General features: G+C 43.1%; 1 protein-coding gene across 1 annotated transcript; it reads left to right on the top strand.

The window, feature by feature from the left end:
* The first annotated feature begins 9,997 nt into the window (after positions 1-9,997).
* On the top strand, positions 9,998-15,534 carry LOC117787922 (toll-like receptor Tollo). Its single transcript, XM_034626555.1, has one exon. It carries the CDS (start codon positions 10,176-10,178, stop codon positions 14,298-14,300), a length of 4,125 nt encoding a protein of 1,374 aa, XP_034482446.1. The 5' UTR covers positions 9,998-10,175; the 3' UTR covers positions 14,301-15,534.
* Positions 15,535-16,048: the final 514 nt, after the last annotated feature.

Consider the following 16,048-nt stretch of genomic DNA (forward strand, 5'->3'; position numbering starts at 1 on the left):
AGCTGTCTATAAGTCATGCCTTTTGCAATTGGCTTGGAACACGTGTTCCGAGCGTTCTCTCTCACTTGCTCTTCTTCTCTCTCAATATATCTTCCTTTCTCTCTATGTTCTCTGTGCTGGAATTCTCTAAATCGCAGCTTTCACTCATGCGTGGCACGGTCTGTGTTGTGAGTACGGGAAATGAGCATGCGCAAACGCAAATGTTGCATGGCCAAGTTGGGATACACTCGACAGCAAAGCAGAGGGAATAGCAAAGCAACAACACAACGCGAACAACGAAACAACAACAGCAGCAACCATGTACATGACATAGTGCCTGTCGTCTCATTAGGATTAGACCCACGTTATTTAATTGCATGTTAGGGATTCCAGCTTATTTATAATGAGTTAGTTAAATACACACGCACTCAAACTAGGCAATGTGAATGAGACGAAGTCCCTGAACTGAGACTTGGGCTGAGAGATTGGAAGCCTGGTCTATGCTCTTTTGACTGGCATTGCAGGCGTTGCTGCTGTCCGCTGCCAGGGAGCGAATGATTAATGATCAAAGCGCGCGTTAGGCGGGTCCACTATTATCTACCTTCTCTCTCTCTCTCTGTCTGTCTGTCTGTCACAGTCTCTCCCTTTACATACTTATCTCCCTTTGCACTAGCTCTCATGTTGGTTTTTCGTGAATTTATTTACAAATAAAATTATAGCTTCGCCTTGCATAGCCAACAACAACAGCTGCAGCAGCAGCAGCCACACCAACAACAACAAGAACAACGACTTAACTGGCCATTTAAACACCCCATAAACAATTTGCCATAATTTCGAGCAGCGTCAACATCGTTGACGACGACGACGACGACGAAGTCGGCGCTTCCTCATTACAAAATGACGGCAAATTGCAATTTTCGTTGAACGTTGAGTGGAGCCCACATGCCGCATGCCGCATGCCGCTGTAGCAGTAGCAGCAGTAGCAATATCTATAGCTCTGCCAGATCCCAGCTCCAACTTCAGCTGCAGCTTCAGTAGCTTCAGTAGCCCATGAACGACGCTGTGACAATCAACGCGCACGTCCCGCCTGATGATGTGATGTGATCTGATGTGATGAGTGCGTCTATCATATCGTCAACGTGCGTTGTCGTCGTTGTCGTCATTCTCAACCTCAAACTCGTCCTCATCGTCATCGTCGTCGTCGTCGTCGTCACTGTCAACGACAACATCATCATGCAGTCGCAATCGCTGCAGTTGCCTTGATCTTGATCAGCTTCTCTTGAGCTGAGGCTCATCATCGTCGTCATCGAAATTGTCATGTCACGAAAGTTGGCTCCCAGCTGCTAAAACAGCTAAAGCTGCTCAACGGAGCTATGGTTTACCAATAACAACAACACCACCACCAACAACAACACCAACACCAACAACAACAACAGCAAGAAGCAGGCGGCGGCGTCTTCGAGCTTTATTGTGGCATTTGCGAAAACCCTTTGGCCAATGGGGTATGATAACTTTGTCATTAAGTGTGTGCGATGCACAGCAATTAAGCATTTTACGATATGATACACAACAACATACACAACTTTAGATGCACTAAATTATCCAAGCAACAATCGAGTCAATTTACTTATCACACAAATACATTACGACTTCATCAAGTTACACTGAGAGAAAATGCTACACAAATAAAAAGTAAAGCTTTCTGAAAATGTAATTTCGAGCGGAGTCAAGCAATTTGATATTAAAATGTAAATTGATATACAAGCTTTTCTACTTTTAAATAACTTTATTTATATTGAATTTTGTATTTAAAAGTTAATATATTCTAAGAATATATGGCATCTATAAAATAATTTTAATACAAAATCACAATTTTTTGGTTTCTGTGTACGTTCAATTCCTTTAAGATTAGCCTCCATATCTATACGTGTTTTTGATTCAAAACCTAAAACAATTTCCGATTTAAGAACTGCTAAAAAAATTACGTTTTAAGAAAAAAAGTTTGTAGGAAATCTTTTATTATTTTGTTTTTTTTTTTTTTCATTTTCTAATCTTTTTTACACTCGAGTTTTTAGAAATAAATTTTTTAAACATTACAAGATATTATGATAATTATCATATAATCATTAACAAAAATTAAAATTATCTGAATTGAATTAGACAACAATTGTGAAGATTTTGATTAAAATTTTACCGCCTTGTTGTCATTAGAGTGTATAAATTATTCGTTATACAGCTGGAACTTGATTCACTTGTTGTAATTGTTGCGGCAACTGTTGATATTGCTGCTGGTCTTGAGATTTTGTGGCTTAAATGCCTTTTAAATGCAGCTCCCCACGGGAATATGTTGCCGCCAGTCTGACTGAGTGCTTGTTGTTGCTGTTGTTGTTGTTGTTGTTGCTGATGTTGCTGATGTTGTTGTTGTTGCTGCTGTTGACATTGTGATCAACGATAGCGGCCTGACAACTGATGGCAATCACTTGTCGCGCTTCAGATCATCCGCCTGTTGCCTCTGCCTGTTGCTTGTTGCACGTTGAATGTTTGATATTGAATGTTTGTTAATGTTGTTGCTGTTGTTGTTGTTGCTGCTGTTGCTGAATGTTGCCCATGGCTTGACACAGATTTGTTGGCCAAAGTTGGCGACAACGTCGTCGCCTTTTTAGGCCCAGGCGTCTAAGTTGCAGCCAACTTGTTGCTACGAATGGCTGCCCCTTTTTGTGCCAATTGACAATTGACGCAACATCAAAACTGTCTAATTAAAAACATTGCCCGCAATGCGTAACTGAAATCGATGAGTCGATGGCGAATGCCGATTGCCGACAAAGCATTTGACTTTATGACATTTGAAATGAGTGAACAACATGGCAAATAGAAAGAGATAGCTGCCAGCACACACTTTGCTATTTATTTTGTAATTTTTCTCAGCATTTTTCTTCTTTCTTTTCAGTTGTGTGCTGGTTAAATTATGGACTCGCGTAGCCAGAAAAAAAAATAAGGAAAGAAACAACAATGATTCGTATAAATTGGAAACATTAAAAAAGCAATCAAAAATGTTCGGGCCAAGGCAACAACACAACTATACAACCACACAAAAGAGATGCGGTCCGGTCCCGGGTCAGTTTAACCTGCGCTGGCGTGTTAACCTGCTGCTGCCTCTCCACGCAACAGTTGAAATTTCAGATACTCCATGGTTACTCCATGGTCCATGCAGCTTCACACGACTGCTGGCCGAGGGAGGGGCAGCGGGGCAGAGAGTACTCGATTGAACAGCGATCGAGATCGGGGTACAAGTTGAAGATCTTTAGTCTATGCGGGGTACTGCAACCTCACTCAAACTGAGCTGCGACGCGTTGACTGACTGATATGAGGCAACAATAACAACAGCTACAACAACTACAACAACAGCAATAACATTTCACATCAACAACAACAACAACAACTGTCTGTCGATTGTTAATCAGTTAGATATAAAACAAAATACAGCAAAGGAATCAAACTCGAATCTCTGCGCGTATCTACGACATGTTAATGATGTTTCTTATACTTTTTTTATTTTCTTTTTTTTTTTTTGGTGTTAGATAAAAAAAAAGAAGAGAGTAAGATAGAGGGTGAAGAAGAAAACAAATACCAAACTGAAACAAAAAGAATGTTTTGAAAAACGTTTGGCCCACGTTTCCTAGAAGTCCAACATCGGCCCAGAGAAGAGACCTCAGAGACTCGGTGCGCTCTATTGATGTTATTTATGTGAAATGTCTGTGAAATTATTACCCTTTTTTGGGCTAGAAATTTATTTGATTCGACTGTGTTTTACTCGCTTTTAATTAGCAGTCGAAACAAAAAAAAAAGTTCACAATCCGAAATAGACAGAAGACAGAAGAGATAGACAGATGCATAGATATAAGTAGTGTGTAGATGGAGAGGGAGATAGAAATCGTGAGCTGAAAGAACAAACATGGTAATTTAATCTGTGATCCGTTTCTTGATTTCGATCTTGATTCACTTTGAGCACTCATCAACTAGTGTGTCTATGGAACTTTAAAAAGTGATTCAGTCAGTTGATCGTTTCGATATACGAGTATTTCTCTCAATCTTCTCATTCTTAGTTATCTATCGTTAACAGTTTTGACGCTGTTTTGTTTACTTTTGATTGCATTTAGTTGCAAATTGATGACATATTAGTGAGATATAGTGCACTTTAAAAATTGGGATCCGCTCATTATTTAAGATTGTGGGTAGATTAGTTGCCTAGCTGATTAGATGAGTGCTTAGGTCTTTCGGCTATTTGGGTCACTCTTGTTCTGAATCTTCTAAAGAAAAATCGAAACTAGGCATTTCACTTTGTTTTATATGCATATAGTGTGAAATTTCGTTTAACTAAGTATTTGTGGTCTTTAAAAATAGAAGAATCTGATTGGGGCTTAATTTAAATTAGTAATGTTTAATTTATAGCGTTTACTTTTGTAATTAACCGATAGTTTTTCATTATCGCTTTAGGAATTTGTCGACTGAACCTAATTTTGCAAAAAATAATTGTGCTGTTTGCTCGTATCACGCATAGCTAATCTAATAAATATATATATTTTTTTAATTCTTCACATAATATTTTTGTCTACTGATCTCATCATTTTGATCTGTCTGTCAGTCTTTAAATGGCGACAAGTTAATAGAATCGAATGGTTGAAATTAAAGAACTCTTTCTTATATAGCGACTTTACATAATGCAAATAGACATAGATGTACACATATAAGAGTGAGTTTACTCATAACTATGTATAGTCTTTATTCATGCCCATTTCCTGTGTGTGAGTGACTTGTGGTGAACCCTTTGTTAATTGTGAATGAATTGAATACCATTAAGACATATTTGCCATTCAGGTTGTATTTAGCAAGTGAATCAGTTCTATAATTTGACTAATTCTAATGGATAGAAATGAATCAGCTTTGGTTTTCTTATGTTAATTTTTAAGTGCGTTACGCCCAGACAATATCGTCATGGACTGCCTTTGCCAGTCCGATCCATCTATAAGAATAAGAATGAGTCGAGCTAGGGCGTTTCATTATTATTAACCGCGTTTTGCATAAGTTGATGGTCGTCAGTTTGTGGTATGGTCAGACGGATCAAGGTTGTTTGCTGTTGTTGCTGTCGTTGTTTGTTCATCAAATTATATGGAGCTACCAGTTGAGCTACTCGCTGTATCCTGTGCCTTGGCTCCTGTGCTCCTGCCTCTGGCAGAACCAGCTAACAATTGGCCCAAAACAAAACAACAAAAGAGCCCAGTAGACAGCGAGTACGAATACGAGTATAGAAATGCATGACTGAGACTGACTGTAAGTCTGAATTCACTGTTCGAGCTGTCTGTTTGTCCATGTCGTCTCAACGCGTCTTCTGACAACGCGTCTTTCTCTCTCTCTCGCTCTCTCTTTGTCGATGTGCGTCCAGTTGGAACGCAAAAAAGCCAAGAGCCAACAGACAACAGGCAACAGGCAACTGAGTCGTGCTGCCAAGTTTTTGAGAGCGCATTGTAGGTAAACACTCGCGCCTAAAAATATCTATAAGCTCTTGTCGTGCAACAACTTGGGCAACCACTTTGCAGGCAACCATTGAGACTGGAGTCGCCGTTGAGGCAGCTGCAACGCGTTTCGATTAGTTGCCACGGCGGCTGTCTGTCAGTCTGCCAGTCTGTCAGTCAGCCAGTCTTTCAGTCTTTCAGTCTTCCAGTCAGCCAGTCAGTCAGGGCCTCAAGACCAGACAAAAAGCGACGCTGTCTTGTTAATTTTTTGAGCTATTTATTTTGATGTTTTCGCTTTTACGCTCTCGTTAAGTCGCGCCAGACGACGCAATGCCAAACCGACAGCAACTCTGGCAAAATACAAACAATAAAAGTATGTAAAGAACTAAACAAAATACTTAAAAAAAAATTAAATAAACCAACATAAAATATAATAAGATTTGCTGACCAACAACACTGAGAATCTGAATGCGAATGCGAATGCTCAGGGTGCTGCTGTCTTTAGTTTAGTGTGTATGTGTGCTGAGTATCTGTGTGCAACGTTGCAGCACGAGATGGTTAAAAAGATATGCATACGAAATTGGAAATGCTAATTAATATGTTTTGCACAGGCAGATACGATGTGATACAATGTGAGAGAACTGCAAGTGAATCTGTTTACATAAGCGTTAACTGCACACCCACCAGATACTACACACACTCACACACTCAAACACACACACACAGGCAGTTACTCTGGCAATACACAGACAAATTAAATTAATTTTTATTAGGCGTCAAGCCATAAAGAACATAAAGAACAGCTGAGCCAAGCCGACCGCCATCTGAAGCTGAAACTGAATGAATGGCAAGCTCACATGACAACGCTTTATAATTAAGAACAATGCCGAGTTATTCAAATAGACAGAGAAAGAGCAACAGCTGAAGTGAAAGAGAGAGAGAGAGAGAGGGGCAGAAAGTCTGTATTGAGATAGAGTTGTAAAAACTCATTCATTTACTCACTCGTCGTCTCATGGACTGATGAATGCCATTGCTATGACACATATTAATTGAAATTACGAATTTTTCTTTTTTTAATCATCACAGGAAATCCCTACTTATAGCGAGGCGTGTACTTAATATAACAACTCATAGCGAACTGATTTAAAAAAAAATTCCTTTCTAATTAATTGAAAATGAATATAATTTGTCAAGTATTATTTAGAATAGCATTATATAGGAAAAGATTTCTCAGCTGTGTCATTCTACATTTCTTTGGTTGTGAGAGTAAAATTGTTTGATTGTAATGTTATATTATTAAAAGATTTTCAAAAATATAGAGTTTACCCTTTAAATTAGCATTGATTAGAGTTACTTGATGCATTTAAGCACCCATTTAGCGGGTTCAATATTAAATTTTAGCACTTTCTTATGAAATAATTAGACACTTTTTTCACTTCTTTCTGACATAACAGTATAAATTAAACACTTTTATAATTTAAACTCATCCTAAGTCGAGTAAATATGTATCATAATTCATTATGTCACAACTGAGAGTTTTATGGTATGAATATCGAATATCTATTCGAATATATAAGAATTGATTAATAAAATTTTTGAGCTAACTTGAAGATCGAAACTCAATCTAAAGTTCTTGCTTTCTTAAATCAGATATTCTAACAATTACATGCAACAAAAAGATTTCTGCAACCGGTTGAATAATGTGATAGTATCTTATCTTACAGGTTCGTTTTCAGGAGATTATTAAAATAGACACTCAACTGGCGAAAATAGACAATTTTAGGGTTGTCTATGGATTTCGATTGTATTAAAATTCGCTGGGGCGTTCATTGTCATTGATAAAGAGCAAAAGCAATTACAATACGCCGAAAAAATTTTCGCAAGCAGCGGCAGCTGGTAAAGTATCTGCAGATAATATGACTCATAATGTGAGTGGAAATGGGTCTGGGAAGGGGCACTGAGACGGGAACTGAGACTATGAGCAATGTGCACCTACAATACGAATAGCAGCAACACTGGGGTCTTGGTTGGGCAACAATAAAGCCCAAGACAAGCGAAACCGATTACAAAGAAAAATAATTTGCGCAAATTGTGAACTGAGAGTGAGAGGGAGGAAGGAAGAGAGGAAAAGAACTGAGAATAATAGCAGTGATCCGTCATCGAGACAAATGTTACTGAACTCAACTAATCTAATCTAATCAAATCAAATCAAATCAGAGCCAGACGCCCGTATATGGTTACCTTGCCCGTAGGATCTGACATTGTGCGGAGATTGTGCAATGTAAAGGCCTTAGCCTAATTTTGTTGTAGCACTTCCTGGCTTACACCCAACTGGCCTGATCGATCGATAAAATGCACAAAAGAAGGCACCAAAAGAAGCAGGAACAAACAATTGAGAACGGCTCTGCTGCTGGCTCTTGTAACAAAATCCTAGCCAAAAGATACCGAGTGAAATGTACCTGAGAACGAACATACGAACATGCCGAAGATGTTTGCACACGGTCAACTTTCAACAATTTGTAGGCTACCTGCAGTTGGTGTGGGTTTTCCTGAGAACAGGCTGAGAAGGTCCAGATCAAGACTCTGGTTGCTAACAGGCTGGCTGACAGATACGCATCGCTTGAACCGAGAAGAGAGCTGGAACTGCGACTGCGACTGGGTGCCGGGTGATGTGTTTGGTTAATCAGCAGCACCTGTCGGGGCAACGGCGTCAACAGGTACACAAACTACAAATATGTTGGGAAAGTTTGAAAGTGTATTTAAAGTCATATGGAGCGATCATGCAAACAGATCAGCCTCCGTTTCATTTTGTTCCAAAATCAAAATGAGTAAGCGCGTTGGGCAAACAAAGCAGCAACAGATCGACAGTTCAACAGTTTAACAGTTTGCCAGTTCGTCAGTTCGTCAGTGCGTCAGTTTGCCAGCTTGCAAGCTTGGCTGATTGACCAGCCGGTCAAGTCCGAGAGTGATCAACGATCAGCGATCAGTCGATGGTGGGAAGGGGGGCAGAGAGTCCAGCAACTGCTCTCATAAATCAAGAAAAATCAGTCAATTTTTTATGTGTGTACGTACGGCGCGTATATCAAACTGACATTGCCTGAATTAACAATTGATTTCAATAATTTTTTATTATTATTTTTTCTCTCGTCGCTTAAGCCGACGCTGCAGATCACACGGTCGCTCTCACGCTCCCTCTTCAACGCTCACACTCAATTCTTGTCTGAGTAATTCAGCGCTATGCTCTCATTGTTGTTTCACTCTCACGCTTAGTCGCTGAATATGAATCTCACTCAATTTGACTTTGGCTCATTTGGATCAAAGGAAACTCGTCTAACCGGTATGACGAGTGTCAATGTCTCATTGAAAATTGTTCGCTTGGCGTTGACGCTCAACGAAACAGACAAGGGAGACACACAGTGCACAGTGGAACGAAATGTTGCATGAACTAGGCAGGTTCCAAATTAATTGACCCATACATCTCATATTTTCTGATTTAACTTTGGATACAGAGTATTTTTATAGGAAAAATAAACCAATTTATATTTCCGTACAATTTAAAAAATGCAAAATTCAGTTTGATAAACACACTATAAACATATAAATACAAAATTTTAATATAGAGAATTAGTATATTATGATTGTACAATAGGCTTTTATAATTCTAGTACATGCAACTATTAGATAAACTAATAGAATTTCTTTATCACAATTTATATGCTTATCTTTGAGTTCTTCATTGACAAATCCAGCTCGAAATGAAGCTTCGGATATCACCTGCTTATCTTTCGATCTCACTTCCTCTTTTTGGCTCATATTAAAGTCAGAGCACTTCCTACTCTCACACGCAATCTGTATCGCCTTTTCTCAGCCCACACTCGCACACAAACAAACACGCAGACCTAGAACATTGTCAATACTCAGCCCACTGTGCATTGCACCTCTATTGTGCGTTGCGTTTGCATTGCATACTCGCAGTGCTGTTGTTTGTTTTGCTCACCCATCGCTCTCCCTCTCTCACCTCTCTCACCTCTCTCTCTCAACGCTCACAGTCTTTGTGTGCGTGTTCATTGAGTGCTCGCCCAGAGGCATAATTTGAGTGAAACGAGAATCCACTCAATGTTCAGCGTTCGGATCTCAGTGGCACTTGCTGCTCTCTGGCGTTCGCTGAGTGTGATCAGTTTTTGAGTTGACTTCGAGCTGAGCGCACGCGTTGTCGGTTAAACGAAACGAGACGCAGTCGCAGTCGCATTCACAGTCGCGTAATGAATAGTCGAGTGCTCGAAAGTTATTCGAAAAATATTTATCAAAGCTAAAAACCATCGCAATCGCACCCCCCACTTGGATTACGGTCAGCGCGAATGAGCAAAGAAACAAGAAAATTGAATTAAAAATAACAACAAATATATGTACGAAAATACAACAGAGAAGAAAGAAAAATCAAATAAAAAATAGCCAAAGTGCTGTTATTTTATATGGTGTGTGTGTGTGGTGTGTTTTATTATTATTACACGCTCTTGTGGATTGTGCAAACATCTCAATAAAAGATATTCAAAATATCCACAAAATGGGCTGCAAATAACGAGAAAGTGCAGACCCCAAAACGAAATCCAAATCGAAACCAACCCATAAGAAGAACAACAACTACAGGGATATCTAGCTAGCTAGTTAGCTAGAAAAAAGCTAAATATGCTGGCTAGCCACATGCTCTACGTCCTCATTGCCAGCTGTGTCATGCCCATTTTTGGGGCGGCGCTGAGCAAAACGGTGTTGTACCAGGCTCCCGACGAATGCCGCTGGTCCGGCGGCGGGGAGCACGACATCACCTTGGTCTGTCATCTGCGCACGATCAACTCGGAGCTGGAGAACACAAACTTCAGTGTGATTCAGCCGCATAACACAGTCCGATTGCGTCTGGAGTGCAACGATGCGTTGTTCTTCCAGAGCAGCCTAAGTCCGGACAGTTTTCGATCTCTGGTGGAACTGAGGGATCTAACCATCGAGTACTGTAAGCTGGGAAATCTCACCGAGGGCTCATTTCGTGGCCTGCACGAGTTGAGGAATCTAACAATACGCACACACAATGGTGACTGGTCCACGATGTCACTGGAGATGGCATCGAATAGTTTCGTGGAGTTCAGACAGCTGGAGCGCTTGGATTTGAGCCTAAACAACATTTGGCTTATACCGGATGGCATGGTCTGTCCGCTGAAGTCGTTGCAACATCTGAATGCATCGTACAACAAAATCCAAGACATCAGCAACTTTTACTTTAGCGCCTCGCTGAGCTCGAGGAAGTCGCGAGTTTGCGGCTCAACGCTGCAATCTCTGGACCTGAGTGCCAACAAAATGGTCAGTCTGCCGTCGGCCATGTTATCGGCATTGGTGCGTCTGACCCACTTGAATATGGCACGCAATAGCATGAGCTTTCTGGCGGATCGGGCATTCGAGGGTCTCATATCGCTGCGTGTGGTGGATCTGTCGGCGAACCGCTTGACCTCACTGCCCCCAGAGCTCTTTGCCGAGACGAAGCAGCTGCAGGAGATTTATCTGAAGAACAATTCCATTAATGTACTGGCGCCTGGAATCTTTGGTGAACTCGCCGAGCTGCTAGTGCTTGATTTGGCCAACAACGAACTCAACTCGCAGTGGATAAATGTGGCCACATTTGTGGGCCTAAAGCAGCTAGTCATGTTGGATCTGTCGGCGAATAAGATAAGTCGCCTTGAAGCCCACATCTTTCGCCCTTTGGCCAGTTTGCAGATACTGAAGCTGGAGGAGAATTATATTGATCAACTACCCGCTGGCATATTTGCCGATCTCAGCAATCTTCACACGCTCATTTTGTCCAATAATCGGATCTCGGTGATTGAACAACGCACCCTGCAGGGTCTTCACAATCTGCAGGTGCTCTCTCTGGACTATAACCGCTTGGCCAGGTTAGATCAGCGTGCTCTGGTCAACTGTAGTCAACTGCAAGATCTGCATCTCAATGATAACAAACTGCAGTCAGTACCGGAGGCATTGGCACATGTTCCGCTGCTGAAGACTCTGGACGTCGGAGAGAATATGATTAGTCAGATAGAGAATACAAGCATAACTCAACTGGAGAATCTGTACGGACTAAGAATGACGGAGAATTCACTGACGCACATTCGTCGAGGAGTCTTCGATCGCATGAGTTCCCTGCAAATACTAAATCTGTCGGGGAATAAACTAAAGTCCATTGATGCTGGAGCCTTACAAAAGAATACTCAACTGCAGGCCATAAGATTGGATGGTAATCAACTGAAGAGTATCGCGGGATTGTTCACAGAGCTGCCGAATCTTGTGTGGTTGAATATCTCGGGTAATCGGCTGGAGAAATTCGATTACTCGCATATACCGAACGGTCTGCAGTGGTTGGATGTGCGTGCCAATCGGATAACCCAGTTGGGCAACTACTTTGAGATTGAGAGCGAGCTGAGCCTGAGCACCTTCGATGCCAGCTACAATTTGCTGTCGGAGATCACGGCCAGCTCGATACCGAACAGTGTAGAGGTGCTCTATCTGAACGACAATCTGATAAGCAAGATACAGCCCTATACGTTCTTCAAGAAGCCCAATCTCACACGCGTCGATCTCATACGCAACAAGCTGACCACGCTGGAGCCGAATGCATTGAGGCTGTCGCCCATTGCCGAGGATCGCGAGATACCCGAGTTCTACATTGGCCACAATGCCTACCAATGCGATTGCAATCTCGATTGGCTGCAGAAGATCAATCGGGAGTCACGCACGCAGCCGCAGCTCATGGATCTCGATCAGATCTATTGCAAATTGTCTTATGCACGCGGCGCCACGCACGTCTCCCTCATCGAGGCCAAGTCCAATGACTTTCTATGCAAATACGAATCGCATTGCTTTGCTCTGTGCCATTGCTGTGACTTCCAGGCCTGCGACTGCAAAATGGAGTGTCCCGATCGTTGTGCCTGCTATCACGATCAGTCCTGGACCTCCAATGTTGTCGACTGCAGTCGCGCCACCTACGATCGTGCTCTGCCCTCGCACATACCCATGGATGCCACGCAATTGTATCTCGATGGTAATACCTTCACGGAGCTGCAGAGTCATGCATTCATTGGTCGCAAACGCTTGAAGGTTCTGCATTTGAATCACTCACGCATCGAGACGCTGCACAATCGCACATTCTATGGCCTCTTGGAGCTGGAGGTGTTGCAGCTGCAGAACAATCAACTACGTGCCCTCAATGGCAATGAGTTTCAGGGCTTGGACAATCTCCAGGAGCTCTATCTGCAGCACAATGCGATTGCCAGCATCGACACGCTCACCTTTACCCATCTGTATCATTTGAAGATCCTTCGACTTGATCACAATGCCATCACCTCCTTCGCCGTGTGGAACTTCCTGCCCAGCTACCTCAATGAGCTACGCTTGGCGGGGAATCCCTGGAGTTGCCGTTGCGAGTTCATTGACAAGCTGCGCGACTATATGGGACGACATGAGTATGTCCAGGATCGTCAGAAGCTACGCTGCGAGATGCCTGGCAACAGCACGCAACAGCAGCCGGTGCAAATGGCCATCTATGCCGCCTCCGCTGACTCCCTGCCCGTGGTGCAGTGCAGCCAAACGTTGCAACTGGGCCTGGACAATAGCTTCAACTATGCGGAACGGGCAGGTGATGCCGGCGAGTCCATCAATGGCAACATGACCTCTACCAAGATGATACTTACACAGCCGCCCAAGCAGGACTACATTCCCATACTGGTCGCCATACTCACAGCCTTCATTTTCATCATGATCTGCACCCTGTTGGTGTTCATCTTCCGGCAGGAGATGCGTGTCTGGTGCCACTCCCGGTTCGGCGTGCGTCTCTTCTACAATGGCCAGAAGGATGTGGATAAGAACGAGCGGGAGAAGCTCTTCGACGCCTTCATTTCGTATTCGTCCAAGGACGAACTGTTTGTCAATGAGGAGCTGGCGCCCATGCTGGAGCTGGGCGAGCAACGCTATAAGCTTTGTCTGCATCAGCGAGACTTCCCCGTTGGCGGATATCTGCCCGAGACCATTGTCCAGGCCATTGACAGCAGTCGACGCACCATTATGGTAGTCTCCGAGAACTTTATCAAGTCGGAATGGTGTCGCTTTGAGTTCAAGTCTGCGCATCAGTCGGTGCTCCGGGATCGCAGACGTCGCCTCATCGTCATCGTGCTGGGAGAGGTGCCGCAGAAGGAGCTGGATCCAGATCTGCGCCTCTACCTGAAGACCAACACCTATCTGCAGTGGGGCGACAAGCTCTTCTGGCAGAAACTGCGCTTCGCCCTTCCCGATGTCTCCTCGTCGCATGCCCAGCGCTCGGGTCAGCCCTGCCACGCCCCCATCAACCATCCCGCCTATCATCATCATCATCATGTGCATCAGCAGCAGCTGCAGCAGCAGCAGCTCCCATTGCCGTTGCATGCCGCACATGCAGTGCCGCCTCCCCCGCATCCCCATCATCATCAGCAGCAGTTCATGCTGCCCCCTCCGCCCCTTCAGCCCGGCAGCTTCCGGCGACAGCCCTCGACACAGCAGCTGCAGCGCCCCAATCCCAATCCCAACAACAACAATCAACAGCAGCAGCAGCAGGCAGCGCTGCTTATGGGAGTGGGTGGTGGTGGCAACGGCGGGGGCGGTGGCGTTGGCGGTGTTGCAACAGCCGGCGCTGCACCACAAATGATACCCCTAGCGGGTGGCATACAACAGCAAAGTCTGCCGCTGCCGCCTCAGGCGACGTCGCAGCCGACGCCAGCGTCACGTAATCTACACATGTGAGTTGGAGGAGCAGAGATAAACAGGTTGTAGTAAGAGACAAGGAAAGAGAAATGGAGAGCAGGAAAGAGAGCGTAACTAAGTTGATTTAAACAAATGCCGTTATCTTATAAGGCTTGTGAGAGAGAGAGAGAGGAGAGAGAGAATCAAAGACATAACAAATTTAACATAACTTAGCTCATTCTTAAAAACAGTTCAGAAATATAGACAGAGTTATAGAAAATTAAATAGAGTGAAGGAGCATGCGAAAGAGAGCAACAAAATCTGTGAGATTATATTTGAAAACATTTGAAAAACTTATATTTATTCAAGTCACATAGGATTCGGTTGAAATGTTCTTATGTTCAAATGAATTAAACTCGAAGCTAATTTTTTTGAATAGGATTCAGTTTGAATTGCATTTTTTGTAAACCCATGCTAGAGTTGACCACAATTGACATGGAGCTTACGCGCAATTCCGAAAGCTTCCTTCGGCAAATGTAATGCGAGTCACAGTCACAAGTCACAGTCACAAGTCACAGTCACAGTTACAGTCAATATGCAAATGAAAAGCGTTTAGCGATAAAAGCCTAGTTACATGTTAAAATAGCAGCAACAACAACAACTGCAACAACAACTGCAACAGCTAAGGGGCAAGCAAACGAGTAAAAGAAAGAATGAACAACTAAAAAATGGCAACAACAACAGTAAACAGTAAAATACCAAATAGTCGGTTAGCTCACTGGCCAAGAGGTGTAGTGAGTGAGAGGGGGAAGGTGAAAGGGGGTTGAGGTATAGCCAGCGGTATCTGAATACCCGGCATCGGGGGAGCCGAACCGAGCCAATTGTTGTTGGCCCTGTTCTGTTTTCTTACGGCCAGCTATTTTCAGTTTCCTGGCTCGTAGCAAGATTCAGAAAATTGATGTTGCATGCAACAACCAGTTGGCAACAAAAAGGGGGCAGACAGACGTAGACGTTGAAGCAAACGTAAACGTAGCAGACGCAGCCAAGGCCCAAAACAATTTTTTTTCATCATCCTCCTTCTTTTATTTTTGTTTTTCGTTATTTTCTCTATGTACCACCATCTTTTGTTGTTGCTCATGTCGTTTTCGTTGGTTGTTGTTGTTGTTGTTGTTGCAACGTTCACTCGTTAGTTCATCTTAACTGCTGCATTTTACAGTAACAAGCTTAAGCGTGTGTGTGTGTGTGGGACACAGAAAATAGGCAACATCAGAGAGCTCATGTCTAGGAGCAAAAAAAAAAAAAAAAAAGTAGAGGAAAAACAAAAGAAAAATGAAAAGAAATTGTAACAAAAAAAAGTGTGAGACGAGCGACATCGTCAGGGCCATTGCATTCAGTCAGGGCAGTGAGAGCCGCAGCTAGACCGGCAACAGACAGTTACCGGGATACCTACTCGTATGTTGTGGCAGAGGCGTTTTGCCAGCTGCAACACACACACACACACTCACACAATCAGACTGTTTTTGGGACCCAACTACACGTGACAATTGCCAAAAGTTGTAGTTGTCTTTGCTCTTTTGCTAAGGTTACTGGCCAGCGTGGGCGCTGAGGCTAAAAGATCATGCAACATGCTAAGCTACGCGCAGAAATTGGCTCAAACCGAGGTCAGCTTTCAGGCGACAACTTTTGAGAGAGGTCAGGCTTGAAGGTAAACTAAAGTGAAAAGCCAAGAACTAAGCGAAAGAAACTACAAAAGAATCAAAAGTTGCAAAAGTTTTCGTTATTTTAAGGCTAGTGAATAGGTTAGCAGC

This window comes from Drosophila innubila, assembly GCF_004354385.1.
Source record: "Drosophila innubila isolate TH190305 chromosome 3L unlocalized genomic scaffold, UK_Dinn_1.0 0_D_3L, whole genome shotgun sequence".
Taxonomy (NCBI): Eukaryota; Metazoa; Arthropoda; class Insecta; order Diptera; family Drosophilidae; genus Drosophila; species Drosophila innubila.